This window comes from Acanthamoeba castellanii, assembly GCF_000313135.1.
Source record: "Acanthamoeba castellanii str. Neff unplaced genomic scaffold scf7180000084648, whole genome shotgun sequence".
Classification (NCBI taxonomy): domain Eukaryota; phylum Discosea; order Longamoebia; family Acanthamoebidae; genus Acanthamoeba; species Acanthamoeba castellanii.
Window position 1 is genome coordinate 84,926 of NW_004457319.1, and position 18,611 is coordinate 103,536.

Below are 18,611 nucleotides of genomic sequence, written 5' to 3' on the forward strand. Positions count from 1 at the left end.
CTGCCGCCGAGCAGGCCGACTGTTGGCCTCTGCAGCTGCAGCGGCTCTTTGCGCGGCTCCAGTTCGGCCTGGGCTCCGCAGCCGTGCCCACGCGAGCGCTGAACCAGAGCTTCAGGGACCCCTCCTGCGCCGGGGGTCCAGATCAGCTGTACGCGCTGCAGCACAACTTGCGAGCGCTCTGCCTGGCCGCCTTCGATCTCCTCGCAGAACGCTTCGCGGGCACGCCACAAGGTTGGTTTCTGTCATCTGAAAGACCCTCCTTGGGCTTGATGAGTCAACTGAACTCACTTCAGAGTTCAGAGCGAATGCTACAGGAGCTGTTCCAGTGGCGACTGTTGAACTATGTGCAGTGCTTGGCGTGTGGCTTTGAGGTGCTCTCCACCCGCCCGCCAGAAGAAAAAAACGACTACGTTGGCTGATCGGTTTATGTGCTGCTCATCAGCGCACGTACCAAGAGGACTGTCTGGACATGATGCTCGATGTCCGACATGTCAACAGTCTGGCCGAAGCGCTCGACCAGCTTGTGGCCCCCGAGAAACTCTGCGACGACAATCGTTGGCAATGTGCTGGCTGCGAATCACTGGTTTGTTCGTTCTTTTGCCAAAAGCCAGCGCGCGATTGATGGCGCTCTAACCGACTGTTGTTGATTCAACCCAGGTCGATGCCCGCAAAGGGCTCAAGATCACGGAGCTGCCCTATATTCTGTGGCTACACCTCGACCGCTTCCAGTACGATTGGCAGGCCGGCGCCACGGTCAAGCTCAACCACGTCGTTGAGTTCCCGCACATCATCGATCTTGGCGGCTATGTGGACGACGGGTCGACATCGGGCTCGGGGGTGAGCCAACCGGCATGCCACACCTACGAGCTCTACTCGGTGCTGGTCCACCTCGGCTCGGCCGCGAGTGGCCACCACTTCAATTACACCAAATCCTTTGAGAAGGAAAAATGGTACGATCGTAACTCGTTCGTGCGTGTGCGTGTGCGTGTGCGTGTGCGTGTGCGTGTGCGTGCGTGTTTTGTCATCTTGCTCATCCTTGACGGACGGCTTGATTCACCAGGTATGCGTTCAGCGACATGACCGTTACTGAGGTCGTTGAGGACCAGGGCTCTTCGATGCACCTTGCCAACAGCTCCGCGATGCGTAAGTATGGGGACAGCTCAGCGTTCATGCTGTGCTACAGGTACACGGACAGGCCCTTGCACACACACACCCGATCAGACCACTGCAAAACGCTAACAAAGGTCATGTGCGCCGCAGGCGAGTGGACAAGGACCGCAATATCAGTACCGTACGGCCGGAGGAGGTGCCCGAACAGCTCAAAAACATCCAACCAGAAGGGCCCGGGCGTGTGTCCTGATGTGGATATGTATGTACATTCACAAACAAAGCTGTCCTAAAAAAGAACTGAGCTCTCAACATCCGAGTTGGGCGCTCGCCGAGCCATTGAGCGCAGGTACTGGGCGGACACGGCCCCGGTCTGGTCGACCAAGCGGGCGAACGGTCCCTCGGTGGCCAGTAGGTCCCCGGGCGGCCCGTACTGCAGCACTCGGCCCTCATCCATCACCTGAAACACAACCGGCAGACATGTCAGTGTGTCGTGTTGTGTCGTGTGTCGTTGGTCGTGTGTGTCGTGTGTCGTGTGTCGTGTGTCGTGTGTCGTGTGTCGTGTGTCGTGTGTCGTGTGTCGTGTGTCGTGTGTCGTGTGTCGTGTGTCGTGTGTCGTGTACATACAATGATGCAGTCCATGTCGATGACCGTGTGCAGTCGATGCGCGATGACCACCACCGTGCGCCCGCCGAATTCGTGTCGCAGCGTCTCTTGAATGGCCCTGTCGGTCTTGTTGTCCACGCTCGCCGTGGCCTCGTCCAAGATAAGCACCCGACAGTCGCGCAGCAGCGCGCGGGCCATGCACACCAGCTGCCTCTGTCCCACCGACAGGTTCTGTCCGTTGGTCTCCACCTGCAACACGACGCACACACGACACACACGACACACACATCAATCAACCTTCTGCCAGAACGCACACATGACACGCGTGCGGCGGGCGTACCTTGGCCTCGAGGCCGAGCGGCAGGCCGTGCACGAATTCGCTCAGGCGCACCTTCTCGAGGGCGTCCCACAGCGCCGCGTCGCCCTGCTCGGCGGCGTGCACGCCAAAGGGGTCCAGGTTGGACCGAATGGTGCCCGAGAACAGGACCGGGTCCTGCGGAATGATGGCCAACGCCGAGCGCAGCTGTGTGGTCGGTCCGACATCAACGGAGCGCTGACGTCAGCCGACCACCTTAAATGAAGAGAGAAGAGGAATGTGGGACATGCCTGATGAAGCCCGAGCCTGCTGATGTCGCGGCCGTCGATGGTGATCGTTCCGCTGTCGAGCTCCACCAGGCGGAACAGGGCGTTGATGAGCGACGACTTGCCCGCCCCGGTGCGGCCCACCACGCCCACCTTGTGGCGCGCGTCGATGGTGAGGCTGATGCCCTGCAGCACATGGCCCAAGTCGTCCCGGTAGCGCAGCCACACGTTATTGAACTCGATGCGCCCCTCGCTGGGCCACTCGCGGTCGTCGCGGTCGCCGTCGTCTTCGTCGTAGCCGGCGAGCTCGGCCAGCACGCGCTGTACGATGCACTTGTGGGCGGCGTCCCAGGTCTGGCCCGGGGCGAGCGAGAGGGGCGCTTCGGGTGGCGTGGCCGTGTAGTATTGGATGCGCTCCACCTGATTCATGCTCGATTCCAGCATGGCGCCGCTCTGAACGAACCATTCCATATCTGTGTTGTGTGCGTGTGTGTGTGTGTGTGTGTGTCATGTGGCACAGGTGCGTAAACACAGGGCTTGGATGACGGCGGAACGAGAGTTACGTACCTCCGATGATGCTCTGAGACAGGGCCAGCACGAGTCCCACGAGTCCTTGGCTGAGCGAGCCCCGGGTGACCACGCTCAGGACCGAGACCCCGATGATGATAAAGAGACCCAGCGCTCTGATCCGCCCTCCCAGCCAACTTGAACACGACACACGGCACACAGCGAACCGCGTGAGTGCGCCAATCCAGCCCAACTGGTGATCTGCTGCTCATACCAGTCGGAGGCAAAGACGCAGTAGTCGACGCGTTGGTTGGCCACGACGAGGTCCTGGTTCTCCCGCTTGAGCGCGCCTTGCCAGTGGAAGGCCCGGATGGTGTCCAGCCCGTCCAGCGTTTCCGAGTACTGTGCGTAGATGGGCGAGCTCGACAGCGATTGCAGTCGGCCCAGTTCTGTACCCTCATTCATTAGCGTGTGCGGTGGTGCGGGCGGGTTCGCGTGCAGCATACCAGTGGAGGTCTTGCGGTAGTACTTGAGAACCCACCAGTACAGCGCCAACATGAGCGCCGCGGGGACCAGGAACCAAGGGAGCACGCCGCAGATGACCAGCAACATGCCCATGATGGCCAGCAGGCACAGGAAGAAGTCAGACATCATGTCCGGCACCACCTGATCCACCGTGCTCTGGTCCTTCGAGAAGCGAGTCACGATTCGGCCTGGTACCCTACACCGTTAGTGTTTGCGTCGTGTGCGTCGTGTGCGTCGAGTGCGTCGTGTGGTACCGGTGGGCGTGGTGAAGAAGAATGTCATGGGCGCGCGGAGAATGGCTTCCAGAAGCCGATCGTGCATCTTCCGCGCGCAGTTGAGTGTTCCCTTGGTCCACAGGGTCTGTCGGGCTAACGACATCAGTCCGCCCAGGACTGCTGACTGCGCGTTGATATGGGATCAGGGTCAAGCAAAAAGCACGAATGCGGCGCTCAACGCAAGCTGCGCGCCTGTGAGCGTGTGCGTGTGCGTGTGCGTGTGCGTGTGCGCGTGAGTGTGCGTGTGCGTGTGCGTGTGCGTGTGAGTGTGAGTGTGCGTGTGACGTACGGAAAGATAAATCGACAGATAGAAGACCGTGTTGCCACTCGAGTCGGACCAACGCGACAGCCACACTTGGTCAAAGAGATTCGCTCCCTGCATGACCACGTCAGTCGCCCGAGATGGGTTGAGTGGCACGAGTGCCAAAGCTCCTTGGGGGCCGAGCGGGGTAGCCCAGAGGTACGTACTTGAAAGAGCAGCGACGACAGGACCAGAAGGGACAGCAAGCCAAGTCCTCCGGTGCTGCGCATGTACTCCAGGTACACCGAGCTCTTGACTTCGCCCGTGTTGCGTTCCTCCTCGTCGATCAGCCTGCCCTTCTCCTTCAACGCCGCTTCTCCCTCACCATCATCGACCAGTGGCCCTGATTCGACCCGCGTTTCGACGGCGGCCACGTCAGCGCCAGTACCACCCTCCAGTACGTCATCGTCCGCCAGTGCTTGATCGTCGGTCGCCTTCTCCGCCTCGACTGCTTTGCCCTTGGTCTTCTCCTCGGCCTCAGCCTGCAGCAGGCCCACGAAGTCGACTCCCTGCTCTTGCAGCTGCGCCGAGGGTTGGTCAGTTGCAAGGTCTTGGCATTTGTTTGACGCCGAGGTAAATACAGAGAACAATGCATACCTGCTGGTAGGTGCCCGAGGCCTGGACGGTGCCGTCGTTCATGACGTAGATGCGGTCGACGAAGGGCAGGTACTGCAGCTGGTGGGTGACCAGCACGCGCGTGATTTGACTGAGCTTACCCAACAGACACTCGTGGAAACTGAGAGATGAAGAGGAGAAGAAGATCGACAGGATGTGAGCAGTCACAACCAAGTGTGAATGAAACCCTGTAGTATGTGAAACGTACATGTGGTGGCCAACGTGCGCGTCCACGGCGGAGAGCACGTCGTCCAGCAAGATCACGCAGCCATCATTGTGGCCGTCGCTGTGCTGGAGACACGAAATGTAGACCGCTCGGGCAAGCGAGATGCGCTGCTTCTGCCCTCCACTCAGATTGACTCCCTTCTCTCCGATCTCCGTCGAGTCTCCCGCTGTGATTGGTGTTGTAATCCCTCAGTGAGCGTAGTTGGTCGTGCTAAGGAATTACGACTCAGGGGCGGGCATACCAGGCAGGACGCGCAGGTCGTCCGTGAGCGCGCACACGCGGATGACGTCGTCGTAGAGCTCACGGTCGAACGGCTGACCGCACACAATGTTGTCCCTCACCGTAGCATTCCTGATCCAGGGCCTATCACACGAGTATCGAATGAGTCTCGACGCGCCCACGCCATTCACTGTTGTTGGGTAGTACGCACCGCTGGCTGACGTAGCTAAGGGCCGATGCGTTGCGGGTGAGGTGGCCCGCGACGTGCTTCATCTCCCCCAGCATGCTGTTGAGTAGCGACGTCTTGCCGCTGCCCACCCGGCCGATGACGGTAACCAATTCGCCGCGTCGCACTTCCATGTTGATCTCGCGCAGCTTGAACGGTTCGCTCGGTGATTGATTCCCCTCGGCGGCCATTTCCTCGAGCGGCTGGTCGTCCATGTCCAGAAGCAGCGCCGTATCGGCCTCGCCCAAGGCTGACGCCGGCTTCGCAGCTTTTTCGGCCTTGCCTTCCTCTGTCTCAGCGTCTTCATCATCTTCGTCGTGATCGGGGGCCTCCCACTCGAACACTCCAGCGACGATCGAGAGCACATTCGCTGCGTCTGATGAGCTATCCAGTGCCTGCTTGTGGGACGTCTCTTGTGAATTGTGGGTAACGTCGCTGCGCTGCTCGAGCTCTCTTCGCCGCAGGAACTTGTCCAGTCGCGCCAGTGAGATCTTGGCCTCGGACCAGTGCGACAGAATGCCCGGCACCTAACAGCAACAGGGTTCACAGCACAACACACATCGCCGGTTAGACCTGAACAGGAATAGACTGGGTACTGGATGGCGAAGATAGATAGTGGCACTGTGTACCTGCATGATGGTGTCGGTAAGCGATGAAAAGAGCGATATCGAGGGGAAGACGCGGGCGGCCACTAACTGGTTCCCCAGTAGTGTGTACACGGAAAACGTTCCGACAGAGATGATGGTCGACGTGGAAACGCTGAATGATCGCAATGGTTAGACGTCAAGAGGCTTTCAATTCGTGCGTGCGTGCGTGCGTGCGTGCGTGGACACGAGCAGACGTACATCAGGAAAATTAGAAAGGCCACGAGGTAGGAAAACTTCTTGAGCGCTGAGACTTCCTTGGCACGCACCTCGCTGATTTGCTTCAGCACGTGGTACTCCCAGCAAAAGAGCTTTACGATCAGCATTCCCTATCGGTGTGGTATAATTTGGAAGAGTGAACCAGCAGTCGGTAGCAGCCAGCAAGCAAACAAACACACCTGCAGGGCTTCGGTCAGCTGCCTGACTCGCTCGTCTTTGTGCTCCATGATCTTTTCTTCATAGGAATTGAATGCTCTGCAGATACGGATCGCTGGCAGCGTTTAGAAGCCATAAGGGCGTCACGCCACATGATGTGCTTTGTGTAGGCCACACGTACTGGAAGATGAGAAACTTGATCGGCATGAGGAGCAGGACGACCGCCAAGGAGACAAACGCGGACGGTCCCAGCCAGCCGTAAAGCAGATAAATGGCCACTGGTCAAGACATGACAGACGGACATGAGTGTGTGGGTCGCGGTGCAAATGAGCGATGGTTCGCGTACAGGTGAGCTGTATAGGCGCTGATACCACGAAGCGACTGAACCAAGCCATGCTGGCCACCTGGTGCCGTCGGTGTGAAGGGTGACTAACAACCACTTCCAACGTAGGGAAAAGCCATATCGTACCCGGGAGGGGTCGACGTTCATGACGTTGGCTGCGTTTCCCTTGGACACGTGCTGCAGGCGCAGGCTCTTCCGGTAGACCATCAGCGCCAGCATGGACTCTATCTGCAATCACACACAGCGTTAGGGATAACAAAAAATTGAAGGCGGGCTGAAGGCATTGCTGAGTGTTACGTGAATGTGCGCACGCTGCGCCAGAAAGTAGGCAAACTCGGTCGAGAGGAAATGTGCGATCGATGTCAAGGCGATGAGTCCGATGTAGAGGAGGCCTTCAGACCAGCTTGCCTTCTGCACAGCCCCGCAAGATGACTGAGCAGTCACGTCAAGCAAGGCGGGATGTGATAACAAACCTCATCGCCGATGAAGAGAATGAGCCAAGAGAAGGTGACCGGAATCGCGAGATTGGTGAGCACCGCGACCAGACTCACCAGTGTGATCATTGCCCATTCCTTCCACGCGATGGCCCACAGCGCACTGAGTAACAATGAAAGACGCGTTATTGCGCCGGTCACTACTTTGGTGTACTCGGGCCGAGCGAGCACAGGCGGAAGTCGCGTACGTAGCGAGTGCCCACCAGTCGGCGTGGCGTTGCATGCGCGTCGGCCATTCGTCCTTGAATCGCTGCACAAAGATATCGGGTTCGTCCTGCGGCGCCACACCGAAAAGGTCCGCCATCTCCAACGGACGCTGCGCACCCACTGCCAAAGATGCAACTCAGCTTCTGTTGGTATGCGAAGAATGTCGAATAAAAATAAAAAGAAGCGGGGGTGGAAGGCTGTACGCTTTAGGAGAGGCGTCACCCACGTGAAGAAGAGGCGCGACACCACCGAGGCAGCCTGCTCTGGGTGGCTCTGCAAGATGATCCACTCAGTGTCCGACCCTACCCCCACAAACACAGCCACACGAGGAAGGTGGCACCATCGTTCACTTGGCAAGCAGTCTGTACTAAGCTGGTGTGCTGCGGTGCTTTAAGAGCCACCGCCATGGCGGGGTGGAGTTAGAAAAAACCAGGAAATGCTTCAGTGGCCAACAAAGGAAGAGGCGCCGACAGTTCTGCCGACCCAGCCATTCGCCAGCAACAAAGAACCCGACATGTAGATTATATAGATATTCCCCGACATGTAGAATCTTCGGGTTCTCGTGATCTGCCGAGGGGAGGCTGTGAGGTTGATCCCCTTGCTCCGAGCTCGCCCTTAACCGATGACGTTGTATGGACCATCACCACTAAATGTCCCCAATGTGCGCCAAAGGAGGGCTATTTGCGTTCCTAGCAAAGGGTGCTACTCGTTCTTCCTCTACGTTGCTGCGTGTTGGAGCGCGAGGAGTGAGGCGACGTTGAGTACCACGCCGGGCCGCTTACGGCGGACGAAGGAATCGAGACAGTCCCGCGTGAAGCTGTTGTCGTGCCCGCCGACCTGCAGCTTCTCCAACGCGTAGCAGTCGTGGGCGAGGATGTCCTCCAGCACGCGGTCAGTGAGCAGCGGGAGGCCCTTGAGATTGATCACCTTGAGCCGAGAGCAGGCCCGCAGCACCGCCAGCACTGATTCTTCGTCGATGAGCGCGCAGTCGGACAGGTTGAGCGAGTGCAGGTCGGCGGCGATGTCCTGTACGATGAGCGCGAGGGAGCGGCCCGTGAGCCGGGGCAGGTGGCCGACGTTGAGGATCCGAACCGGGGTGTAGCTGCTGCCCCCGGCTTTCTCCTTTCGCGACCGCGCCAGAGCGCACAGCTCGGCGATGCCGACGTCGGTGATCTCGTGGCAGAACTCAAAGTTGAATGTGCAGAGGCGGTGGTTGGCGCCTTGCGCCAGGTGCCGGAGGCCCTCGTCGGTGATGCCGGTGCACTCCTTCATCTCCAGCTCCACGACGTACTCGAGGTGCTGAGCGACCGCCGCCAGAGTAGCGTCGGTCAGCTGTCTCAGCCCGATCAGATTCAATCTCTGCAGTCGGTGGCAGCGCGACACTGCAATGTCGAAGAAGGAAGAGGTCAGTCGCACACGAAACGATTAAGCATACATGAAGGAGAAGCGCACCAAGGTGAATCACGCCGGCATCAGTGATTTGCTCCGACGGACAGCCCTGAAATTCGACCACCTCCAGACTTGGGCCTGCCGCGGCGAACGAGTGAGGTGCACTGTCCACGACACGCATCGCTCTCTCGATGAGTGGCTCTGAGTCGTACCCAGCGAATCGCCGATCACGCGCAGTACGCTATCGTCGACCGGACGGCAGAACTTGAGTATCAGCCTGCGGAGACCCGAGGCACGCCGCACCAGCTTCTTGATGGCCTTCCTTGTGATCTCGGCGGAACACGACTGCATGTCCAGGTCCCGCAACTCGGTGTTGTTGGCCGCGAGGTGGGCGAGTCCAGCGTCGGTCAGCTTGTCCAGGCCCTGGATGTTGAGCACCTGCACTTGGTCGGTTGGTGATAACGTTGCCAGTCAGTGCACACGATCCGTTTTTTTGGCAAGCAGTACTGCAGTCACGCACCCGTAGGCGTGTAAGATAGCGGCCAATCGCTTGAAGTGATGTGTCGGACAGCAGGAAGCATCCGCGAATGTGCAGCGACTCAATATTGGGGCACGCCAAACACATCTGAAGCGCATCGCGCCCTACATTAGCAGGAACTTGATTCAAATCAAAAGAGAACATGTGTGGCTCGTGGCCAGTACCTCAACGAAGCTGGAGTCTCGTAGCTTGCGACAGCTTTCCAGGCTCAGGTGAGTGAGCCTCGAGCCCAGGTGAGCGCCGATCAACCCCAGCGTGACTCCGTTTACTCTGACAATGCAACTCTGTGTTGGCGGTGTGTGAGAAGCGCCACCAAATACGTCGTGCAGCATAGTCACAGGGGTCCCGCGGTGAGCGAGTACCAGGTTGAGGCGGCGCAGGGTGGGCCAATAGGTGAGCACGCGTTCGATTTGAGTGTTGCCGATGCGCGCCTTACGCAGGTTGAGCTCTTCCACTTTCTTGCAACGATGAAGGAGCCCCTCCTTTGGACGAACGACGATGAAGGTTTGTTTCATTCGACAGCACACGCGGGAGCACTGCCCATACCGCACGTACCTCGCCAAAGAGGAAGCACGACGGGGATCCAGTGATGGCTTCCGCATAACGGGCCAGGTTCAGAGTGCGGCACTCCCGCCAGGCCAGCTGCGCCCATTCAGAGCACACCTGGCCACACGAGCCCCGCTCAGCTTTGGTTGCTTTGATTTCTATTGATTGACGCATCGGGGGGAAGGTACCGCTGCAACTGCAACACGATCGCGCACGTCCTCCAGGAGAGAAAAGCAGTGCCCCCACACCTCTGGCGGAAAGCCGCACTGCGGCTCGTGCGCTGCAGCTCCCTCGCCATCTTTCTGCTCCATTTTCAATTGACTTTGTGTTAAAATACAAAATATAAACCAAGAGATATATTATTTTTTGAACAAAGAATAAAAAATTTACCAAGCCAACAAGATGGAGGTGGCGGATGTGGTGCGGAGGTGCCTGGCTTTGTTCAACGGCATTTCTGAGGGTGAGATGGTGCTGGACAGAGGGCGGGTCGAGGTGGCATACCAATCAATGCGTGTGCTGCACTACTTGGCGCAGCAGGACAATGAGAGCCAGGCCGTCCGTTCTATGATGGGCCAGGCCGGCGCCTTCACCACCCTGGCCCGCCTCCTAGCAGCCGTCGCTGCGGCCAAAGCTGCCAAGGCTGCAGCTCGGCCCATCGAAGAAGATGAGGCCCGAATCGCGAGCGATCTTGAAATCGTGAGCGATGCTGTGGAGGCACTTGATGAAGAGGAAGCGGCAGTACCGAACGAGCGAAGGGCCGAACCAGAGATGGTGCGCTACCCCGCGCCAGACAGAAACGAGGCCGAGGATGAAGAAGACGAAGAAGAGAGCATGGATGAAGGCGAAGCAGAAACGGAAGAAGAAGGAGGCGGGCTGCGGCTGGCGTTGAGCAAGCTGCAGGCCGAGGCAGCCGGCACACTGTGGAGTGTGTGCATTGCACATCCCACCAACAAGCAGAAGGTTCCCACTCGCACTTTCCCTCCTACCTGTGACGGTGGGCACTAATGGCCGGCGTGTGATTTGTGATGGTGTGCGACGGGCGGTGAAGGCGGCTGACGTCGTCCCCGCTTTGGTGGGACTCATCAAGCACGAGACCTACGAACCCACGCTTCGCTACGCTGGTACCCGTGGCCAACAGTGCACTATGCTCTCCGCACACAGCTCGTACACATGTACAGCTTCTGGAGCTAACGCACACACGCAACTTACTGCATACAACACACGGCACGCGCACATGCACAGCGTCAGCGCTGTGGAGCGTGTGCTACGGTGTGGAGAGCAACCAGCGCCAAGTGTTGGCCCAGGGAGCGGCTCCGCATCTCGTGGCCCTTCTCCACGCCGAATCCGCCGCGGTCAGGTAGCGCTCAGATTCCTCTTCATTAGACCATGACGCCAATGGCGCTCTCTCTCTCTCTCTCTCAACTTTGTCCTCCTTCTATTTCAGACGATCAGCGACCGGCGCGCTGTGGCATCTCTCGAGCCTGCCCGAAGCCCGCAAGCCCATCAGTACGTAACGACTCTCTCTCAATTTACCACCGCGCTTGCTGGGAGCCCATCTGTACAGATGGAGCGTAGTAGCGCCCAAGGTACCATTCCGGGCGGCGATCTCACTATTTCCGCGCTCTCTTGATCTCTTGGTGCGTGACTAGTCGAGGCCGGTGGCCTGGAGCCACTGGTCGCCATCCTGGCGGGGACAGGCATCTCGGGGATGGGGATGGGGATGGGGTTGGATTCGGAGAGTTGCCAGGAGCAGAAACTCAACGCGTGCTTGGCCCTCGGCAACCTCTCCATGGCGTCAACGGTGACCATCGACGACGACATCTACAAGTACGAGAAAAGATCTCCTCCTGTTCGACTCGTTGCTCCCTCGCGACCAACTCTCATCTAGATCGCTTGGCTCATCTCACCAACAATGGCGTTCGCGCACCTTGGTGACGTCAATCTACTCGACACACTAAATAGAGACGCGATAGCGCGATCGGGCGGGCTTGAGCAGATACGTCGGTTCGTCGAGCAACACGACTGCAGACGGTATCTGAGCTTTGCCATCTCTTTATTTGGTTTTGTGTGCGTTGCGGTCCAGCCTCTAATTTGGGTTTTTCATTTTCATTATTCATTTTTCCTTCTGGCTTTCGTTTATTCATTTTTATTATTTATTCTTTATTTATTTTTGGGGCTTTCCAGGTTCACGATGCACAATCTGGTGTGGACCACGCTCAAGCCGCTGGTCGATCTGCTCGAGGCCGAGCACGAGGCGGTCAACGAGCTCGGTTGCTTCCTAATCGCCTGCCTCTCCCGGACCAACCAGCAGACCTCCAAACTCTTCCACGAAGGTACCCCGACCCCAATCACAACTGCCATTTGTGTTGGGTTGCGAAAGTTGTTTTCTTAACTTTGTTGGCATTGCGATTGGCGCCAGGCGCGGTGTCGACATTGGAGCGGCTGGCGCAGCGCCGCGACCAGCCCACCGTGCGGCAGCTTGCACGCATCGCCCTCACCAACCTCGGCGTTAACGTTCTCGAGCCCCTCTCCTCGCCTTCCCCTTCTCCAGGTCTTGATGTGTGCGGTGGTGCGTGTACGTGTGCGTGTGTGTGCGTGTGTGCGGTGATGCGTGTGCGTGTGAGCTGACGAAAGGTGCGGGTCTGGTACAGATTCAACCAACGGCGTCGTGGGTGAGGCAGCCGGCCTCGACCGTCTTCTGGTGGCGCTCAAGCTGGAGCGGTTCCGGGACGTGTTCGCGAAACACGAGATAACGCGCGACAACATCGAGTTCGTGGAGGAGGGCGACCTCGCCGAGGTGCTGCCCCTCGGGCCGCGGCGACAGCTGTGGGCCTACATCACGGCCCTGCGGCGAGCCAAGGACGCATCTCGCCCGCCACCGCCGTCGTGCCTGTCTCAGTCCTTCCGCACCACCATCACGAACGCGTCATCTTCTCCGGAGGAAAACAACCCGTACGCGTGCCTGATCTGCTGCGACGCCGAGCGCAGCGTGTGCTTCGTGCCGTGCGGCCACGTCGTCTCGTGTAAAGTACGGACCGCACGCACACACGACAGCCAAAAAATGGCGTGGGGGACTGACTGGACTTCTTCTTATGTGACCGGTGCGCGCTTTTGCCACACACCACACGCAGGTGTGCGCTCGCATTCTGGTGGCGCGAGGTGACGTGTGCATCATCTGTCGGGCACCCATCGCACAGACCGTCGTGCCCTTTTATGTATAGACGTTGCATTGCAACGCTGAAAACAACGGAGGGCGCGCGGTGGAGTCGTCATCGCGTGTGCGTATTCGGAACGAAGATATGTGAGTGGTGTGTTGCGTGTTGTAGCACTAGTGCTCGCCTCGGTATTCGGAGATGTCGTCGAGGCCGTAGGTGCCCACCTCGCCGGCCCAGTCGCCCTCGAACTGGACGACGGCGGTCTCCTTGGAGGTGCTCTTCTGGAGCAGCTTGCCCACCTTCCCTCGGTCGCGGCCCAGCACGACCACCACCCGCCTGCCCACGTCGGGGATCACCGTCTCCACTTGCCGCTGTCGGATATCTGCACAATCGCGTGGATGGAAATAAAAGAATCAGTCATCTGCTTTGCCTGTGTCGTTGTGTGCTGTGTGTGTGTGTGTGTGCGTGTGTGTGCGCGCGCGCGCGCTATGTGTGTGGTGTGTGTGAAAGAGAGAGTCGCGTACTTTCAAGAATCCGCCCAGAGTCGAGCATGATGGTGCAGATGTCGCCGGCGACGACGTCCACGACCTTGACCTTCTTGCGGTAGTACTTTTCCCCGAGGCTCTTGCTCACGATTCGGACCGTGATGCCCGGTCGCAGCCACACCGGCTCCTTCCTCTTCTCCTCCCGCTTCATCTTCTCTTTCTTTTCCTTCTCCTCCTCCCTTCGCTTTGTGCTGCCACCGCCGCCGCCGCTGCTGCTCTTTGCGTCGTCCCTGGCCGACGACTTGCCGGCGCTGCCGCCCGACTTGCCGTCGATCGTGTTGGTCGTCTCCTGCTCCCACTCGACGCCTTTCTCACCTCCCGCCGCCTTGTGGTGGTCATCGTCATCTTCACCATCGTCATCGTCGTCATCATCTTCAGCGCCTTCTTCCTCCACGTCGCCGTCGTCGCCTCCGTCGCGGATGCCGAGAGCCGGGTGACCCTGTTTGAGCTGCGTCGAGTTGAGCGGCGCGAGGTCTATTCGGTTGACGGTCACCTCCTCCTCGCTCTCGAATCGAATCCGGACTTTGTCGCCGGCCAGGAGCTGCACGATGCGCGCGTACATGCCCTCGTGCTCGCCCGAGACGACGCCCACGAGGTTGCCCGGGTGGATCCCCTCCGGCCGGAAGGCCACCAGCTTCTGGTCCAGGTCGCGCACGTGTCGCTGCCTCCCGTCCTTGTCCCGCGGCAGCACCATCATTTGCTGCAGCGAGAAGAAGAAGAAATGAAAAAGAAATTATTCACATTAGCGAGCTTGTACGCGAGCGCGTCAAATCGTGCACGACACACGACACGCACGACACGACACACACGACACATAGGAGCGGTTTTGCCTACCTTGGGTTCCCGGCTCTCGCCCGGCTTGATGAACTTCTTTTTCGTGGGCTCGGGCGCCTTGGGCGCGGCCCCCAGACCCAGGCGATGATGGCGCGCAATGAACTCGACCGGCTTGACCACACTGCAATCACGCACACAGAGGGCCAGCAGCTTGTCAGTGGTGTGCATTGTCAGGGGGAGAGATAAGACGAAGACGAGACGAAGACGATGGATGCGTACGCCTTGTTGGTGTTGCCGATGGGATCGCCGGGCTTCCAGAGCATGCCGCGGAGCATGGCCTCGCCAAACTTCTCCACCGGGACCCGATCATAGGCCGACGCCGTCGTCTCCTCCGGCCGCGACTCCACATCGAATCGGAACCTGGTGTTGCGTGTCGTGTCGTGTCGCAAAGCGAAGGTGGAACGTTAGCCCTTGAACAAGGCCGCAGAAGAAGAAGTTGCAAGGCAGCAGGAGGAGCAAGAGGGAAGGAATGGCGTACTTCTCGTCTTCGTCTTCGATGGTGTCGAGGCCGGGGAGGCGGTACTTGAGGAGCAGCGGCATGTCCTCCTCCTCGGGCTCGACCTGGATGCCCTCCTTACCCTCCTTGATCAGCGCTTCGGCCGCTTCCCTGTCCTCCGCCGACAGGCCCGCAAGCTTCGGGTCCACGACGGCCGGTGCCGATGTCGGCTTCTCTTCTCCTACAAAATTTATGAATTTAATTACATTAAATACAAGAGAACGATTGTAGTAAGAAATAAAATCGTGATATCATAAAGAAAAATAAATAAATAACGAATCGCATGAAATTGTAGATCTTGGGGTGAATCGTACCTTCGATTTTGGCCTTTTTGGAACGTAGAGGCTGGGGCAAGGGGATGACGAGCGGGCCGTCGTCTTTCTCGAAGAGGGTCTTCATCTTGCTGCCTTGAATGGCGGTCACAAGCTCCCTCCCCTCTTCCCCTTCTTCCTTCTTCGTGCCCTGGATGCTCACCTTCCTCTTGCCTGCTGCCAATCCTCCAAATGAGAACCCAATTTTGACGGGGGTGGCGGTCGATGTCTGTGCCTCCCCCTCGCCTTGCTTCTTCTCTGCTCCATTTGCTGCAGCTGGTGTGGCATCTTCTGTGTCCATTCGATCCTCGCCGTTAGGCTTCCTCTCTTCATCCATCCCCTCGTTGTGTCTATCCGTCCGGTAGGATGTGGATTGTGTGGGCCGTGCGAAAATGTGGAAACCACCCACGAAGGAATAATCGAATGGATGGATGGTTCGTTGATCCGCCCAGAAAAAGACCAACAAATTCTTTTTGACAGGGAATAATCTGGGAAAATACCATTTCTCCAATTTTCTCGGCAAATATTGTCTTGCGCGCCGGCATTGCCGCCATTCTTCACGACGCCACAACATGGAAGGAGAGAAGTTTGACGTCACGCCCCTGACCAAGGTTCATTACTTTCGTGTGGCGCGATAGATTCGATTGAGCGAGCCTCGTTTTTAACTATCAGTGCAATTGGTCAGGTCAAGCGGCTGCCCAAGAGGGCGGTGTACGACAAGGAGCAGGTCTATGCCATCCTCGACGAGGCGTTCGTGTGCCACGTGGGGTTCAGCGTCGACGGCCGGCCCTTCGTCCTGCCCACCGGGTTCGGCCGACGAGGCGAGTGGCTCTACCTCCACGGCAAGGTGAAGCACTTCCGCTAATTCTCAACTCCGCGCGCGTGTTGAAGCTGCGCTGACATTACATTCGTGTGAACAACACAGTCGTCCAGCCACATGATCAAGCACATCGCGCAGGGCCACCCCATTTGCATCACCGTCACTCTGGTGCGCACTATTGCCTCTCATGATTGTCGGTGTACTGCTGCCGCTCACTGAGGCCTTCTGCTGCATGATTGTCGTTTATGCAGCTGGACGGCATTGTGGTCGCGCGGAGCTTGTTCCACAGCTCGATGAACTACCGGTCTGTCGTCATCTTCGGCAAGGCGGAGGAGATTACGTGCGCACTTCCAGTCCTGGGTCGTGAGCATGCCACCAAGTGCGACTGCTGACAACTACACTCCTTTCCGCGCCGCACACAGTGACCCCGAGGAGAAGGTGGAGGCAATGAAAATCCTCAGCAACCACATCATCCCTGGTACACTCTCCCACACCCACCAGTCAGACACAGCGCAGCCTACTGCGTCGTAGGATGACACTCACCCGAGGACTTGGTGAATGCAGATCGTTGGGAGAACGCGCGCCTGCCGACTCCGGCAGAGATCAAGGGCACCAAGGTACGAATTCGAGCCATGTTATGCGCACCTTCTGCCCCAGCTGACCGCAAGCGCCGACGAGCAGATGGTGAAGCTGCATCTGGAGGAAGTGTCGGCCAAGGTGCGGGTTGGGCCGCCGAGCGACGACGATGCCGACCTGGCAACAGACTTCTGGTCGGGCGTGATCCCCGTCACCACCCAATACGGAACCCCTGAGGCCGACCCCACGCTCAAGCCCGACATCTCGGCCCCGCCCAATGTGGCCGCCTACCGCAGGCCCACGCCCTCCGGCCAGTAGCGACCACACCAGCAATGAAAAAGAAAAATATTTCTTTTTATTTCCTTGCTGCTTTCTCTTTCTGTTTTTTAATTTTTTATAAATTCAAAGCAAGATGTCGAGCATGGAGGCGCTGCGGCCCACTAAGCAGATCGTGTCGGTGTTGCGGAAGCATGGTCGCATGAACCGTCGTGCGCTGTGGGAACATCTCGTCGAAGAGCAGACAAGTTCGTACCCCACCCGGATTTTGCTCAATTCCATTGATCCAATTCTCCGCTGCCCTTAGAATCTTATCGCCACATTGGCGGCACCAGATGCCGTTCTTCATTGATACTAATCGCGGTCAATGCAGCGATCAAGTCCAAGCTTCATGCCAAGGATTTGCTGCGGTGGTTGGTGCAGAAGAACCGTGTGCAGATCCACATGGTCACCAAGGAGCAGGCCCGAGACCAGGCCAAGTCCAAGCGGTGGGAGTACGAGGTGAACGAGTTCAACGAGCAGAAGGCCGAGCGCAAGCTGAAGCCCAAGTACGCCTACCCCAACGCCAAGCAGCAGCAGCAATACCAGGAACGCAAGGAGAAGGGTACGCGTTCTTCCTCCCTCACACACGCTCCTCCTCTACAAAGTTGCACTCACGATCACGATCACGATGCTGCTTGTGTCGTGTTGGTTGAACTCACCCATCACCCTCCTTTACCTCCCCTAGCCGAGCTTCACTAGTATACTCTCAAGCGGTGCACCGCCCTGTGTACAAACGAAAGGGACGACGCTGAAGAAGAGGCTGGCTTGCATGCAAAGCCTGTTGGTCGCCAAGCGCAAGCAATAAAGGCTAATTCGTGAGGTGAATACCGCCAGTGTCCCACAATTGCGGGCCAGGCGCCCAACAGGCGCCTGCAAAGCAGGCGTAAGCGCGACTGTTGCGTTTGGTGTGAGTGGGACTGGTATAGTGGTATTACGGCGAAGAAAGTTCTCTTTTCCGTCGCAGGCCCGAGGTTCGATTCCTCGGGTCCCTCTCCACCACCATCTTGTGCTTTTTTGGTTTTGAGCTTTTATTTACTTATCTTTTTTTCCATCTTCTCCGTGTTTCCGAAACTCCCAGAAGTGCTATTGAAATTTAGGAAACACTTCTGGATTACGTGAAAGTTTCGGGGAAGGGAGATCGGCGACAGAGATGGGTGGCGATGGGAGCATCATTCATACAGGTCTATGCTGCGGAGACTCATCTCTTCTTCAGCACCCGTTCGACAACGCATAACATCAACTACACAAGGCATAAAGATGCAATCACAACAGGTCAAGGCGGTGCATCACATTAGCATCCCGCGCATGATCAACTTCCAAGGCTTCCCTTTCAACTACCGGCACCATGGTCTTCTGTTCGAGTACAACGATGGACGACGCGAAGTGATTCACTACAGCGGCGACGCATCGAACATGGACGGCGAAGTGCAGGTGACCACGCTCCAAGGGTTCCTCAAGGGCGCACCCGAATCGAACATCATCTACAACCGAGATGACGAACATCCGGAGCCGCTCAAGCGATTCGACGCTGATGTGATTATGGAGCGGGCGAAGAAGCGACTGGGCGAGCGGCAGTACAACCTCATGATGAACAACTGCGAGCACTTCGCGCACGACTGCCTCTACGGCAAATCTTTCTCTCGGCAGGTGGACATGGTGATGAGCCTCTTCGGTGCCTTCATGCAGCAGGGCTTCGCCTCTAATCTCGCCACCGCCTCGTCCACCACCCAACCCTCTTCAACAACCTTGCGCAGCGAGCTGCCGGACACTGAGGAGGCCGACTGATTGGTGTTAATCGTTAAGAGATCTTGTAAATTTTCGACTCGCATGA

At 58.0% G+C, this 18,611-nt stretch overlaps 8 protein-coding genes across 8 annotated transcripts; 4 read left to right on the forward strand and 4 right to left on the reverse strand.

Moving 5' to 3' along the window:
- Positions 1-1,177: 1,177 nt before the first annotated feature.
- ACA1_100460 (ABC transporter) lies at positions 1,178-6,279 on the reverse strand (the record flags this gene model as incomplete). Its single annotated transcript, XM_004335174.1, has 18 exons — positions 1,178-1,198; positions 1,409-1,567; positions 1,735-1,962; positions 2,054-2,236; positions 2,272-2,768; positions 2,863-2,988; positions 3,030-3,251; positions 3,309-3,515; positions 3,582-3,726; positions 3,892-3,978; positions 4,071-4,424; positions 4,501-4,639; positions 4,727-4,910; positions 4,986-5,095; positions 5,175-5,716; positions 5,819-5,948; positions 6,035-6,162; positions 6,232-6,279. 18 exons carry the CDS (start codon positions 6,277-6,279, stop codon positions 1,178-1,180), a joined length of 3,510 nt encoding a protein of 1,169 aa, XP_004335222.1.
- A 10-nt stretch (positions 6,280-6,289) lies between these two features.
- On the reverse strand, positions 6,290-7,349 carry ACA1_100470 (uncharacterized protein; the record flags this gene model as incomplete). Its single annotated transcript, XM_004335175.1, has 5 exons — positions 6,290-6,403; positions 6,678-6,779; positions 6,849-6,962; positions 7,025-7,148; positions 7,234-7,349. The coding sequence occupies 5 exons, from the start codon at positions 7,347-7,349 to the stop codon at positions 6,290-6,292; spliced, it is 570 nt and encodes a 189-aa protein (XP_004335223.1).
- A 620-nt stretch (positions 7,350-7,969) lies between these two features.
- On the reverse strand, positions 7,970-10,036 carry ACA1_100480 (Fbox/LRR-repeat protein; the record flags this gene model as incomplete). Its single annotated transcript, XM_004335176.1, has 7 exons — positions 7,970-8,634; positions 8,705-8,779; positions 8,854-9,079; positions 9,344-9,463; positions 9,542-9,661; positions 9,735-9,842; positions 9,941-10,036. 7 exons carry the CDS (start codon positions 10,034-10,036, stop codon positions 7,970-7,972), a joined length of 1,410 nt encoding a protein of 469 aa, XP_004335224.1.
- A 91-nt stretch (positions 10,037-10,127) lies between these two features.
- On the forward strand, positions 10,128-12,946 carry ACA1_100490 (Armadillo/betacatenin-like repeat domain containing protein; the record flags this gene model as incomplete). The annotated part of the gene is made up of 9 exons (XM_004335177.1): positions 10,128-10,685; positions 10,774-10,846; positions 10,968-11,082; positions 11,170-11,231; positions 11,375-11,552; positions 11,910-12,058; positions 12,145-12,294; positions 12,377-12,753; positions 12,857-12,946. The coding sequence occupies 9 exons, from the start codon at positions 10,128-10,130 to the stop codon at positions 12,944-12,946; spliced, it is 1,752 nt and encodes a 583-aa protein (XP_004335225.1).
- A 107-nt stretch (positions 12,947-13,053) lies between these two features.
- ACA1_100500 (KOW motif domain containing protein) lies at positions 13,054-15,154 on the reverse strand (the record flags this gene model as incomplete). The annotated part of the gene is made up of 6 exons (XM_004335178.1): positions 13,054-13,262; positions 13,405-14,125; positions 14,260-14,380; positions 14,479-14,619; positions 14,738-14,936; positions 15,070-15,154. The coding sequence occupies 6 exons, from the start codon at positions 15,152-15,154 to the stop codon at positions 13,054-13,056; spliced, it is 1,476 nt and encodes a 491-aa protein (XP_004335226.1).
- Positions 15,155-15,638: 484 nt separating this feature from the next.
- ACA1_100510 (flavinnucleotide-binding protein) lies at positions 15,639-16,780 on the forward strand (the record flags this gene model as incomplete). The annotated part of the gene is made up of 7 exons (XM_004335179.1): positions 15,639-15,677; positions 15,752-15,913; positions 15,992-16,054; positions 16,138-16,226; positions 16,309-16,364; positions 16,451-16,503; positions 16,568-16,780. 7 exons carry the CDS (start codon positions 15,639-15,641, stop codon positions 16,778-16,780), a joined length of 675 nt encoding a protein of 224 aa, XP_004335227.1.
- A 94-nt stretch (positions 16,781-16,874) lies between these two features.
- On the forward strand, positions 16,875-17,585 carry ACA1_100520 (uncharacterized protein; the record flags this gene model as incomplete). The annotated part of the gene is made up of 3 exons (XM_004335180.1): positions 16,875-16,986; positions 17,112-17,342; positions 17,521-17,585. The coding sequence occupies 3 exons, from the start codon at positions 16,875-16,877 to the stop codon at positions 17,583-17,585; spliced, it is 408 nt and encodes a 135-aa protein (XP_004335228.1).
- Positions 17,586-18,037: 452 nt separating this feature from the next.
- On the forward strand, positions 18,038-18,565 carry ACA1_100530 (uncharacterized protein; the record flags this gene model as incomplete). Its single annotated transcript, XM_004335181.1, has 1 exon — positions 18,038-18,565. One exon carries the CDS (start codon positions 18,038-18,040, stop codon positions 18,563-18,565), a length of 528 nt encoding a protein of 175 aa, XP_004335229.1.
- Between the last annotated feature and the right edge of the window lie 46 nt (positions 18,566-18,611).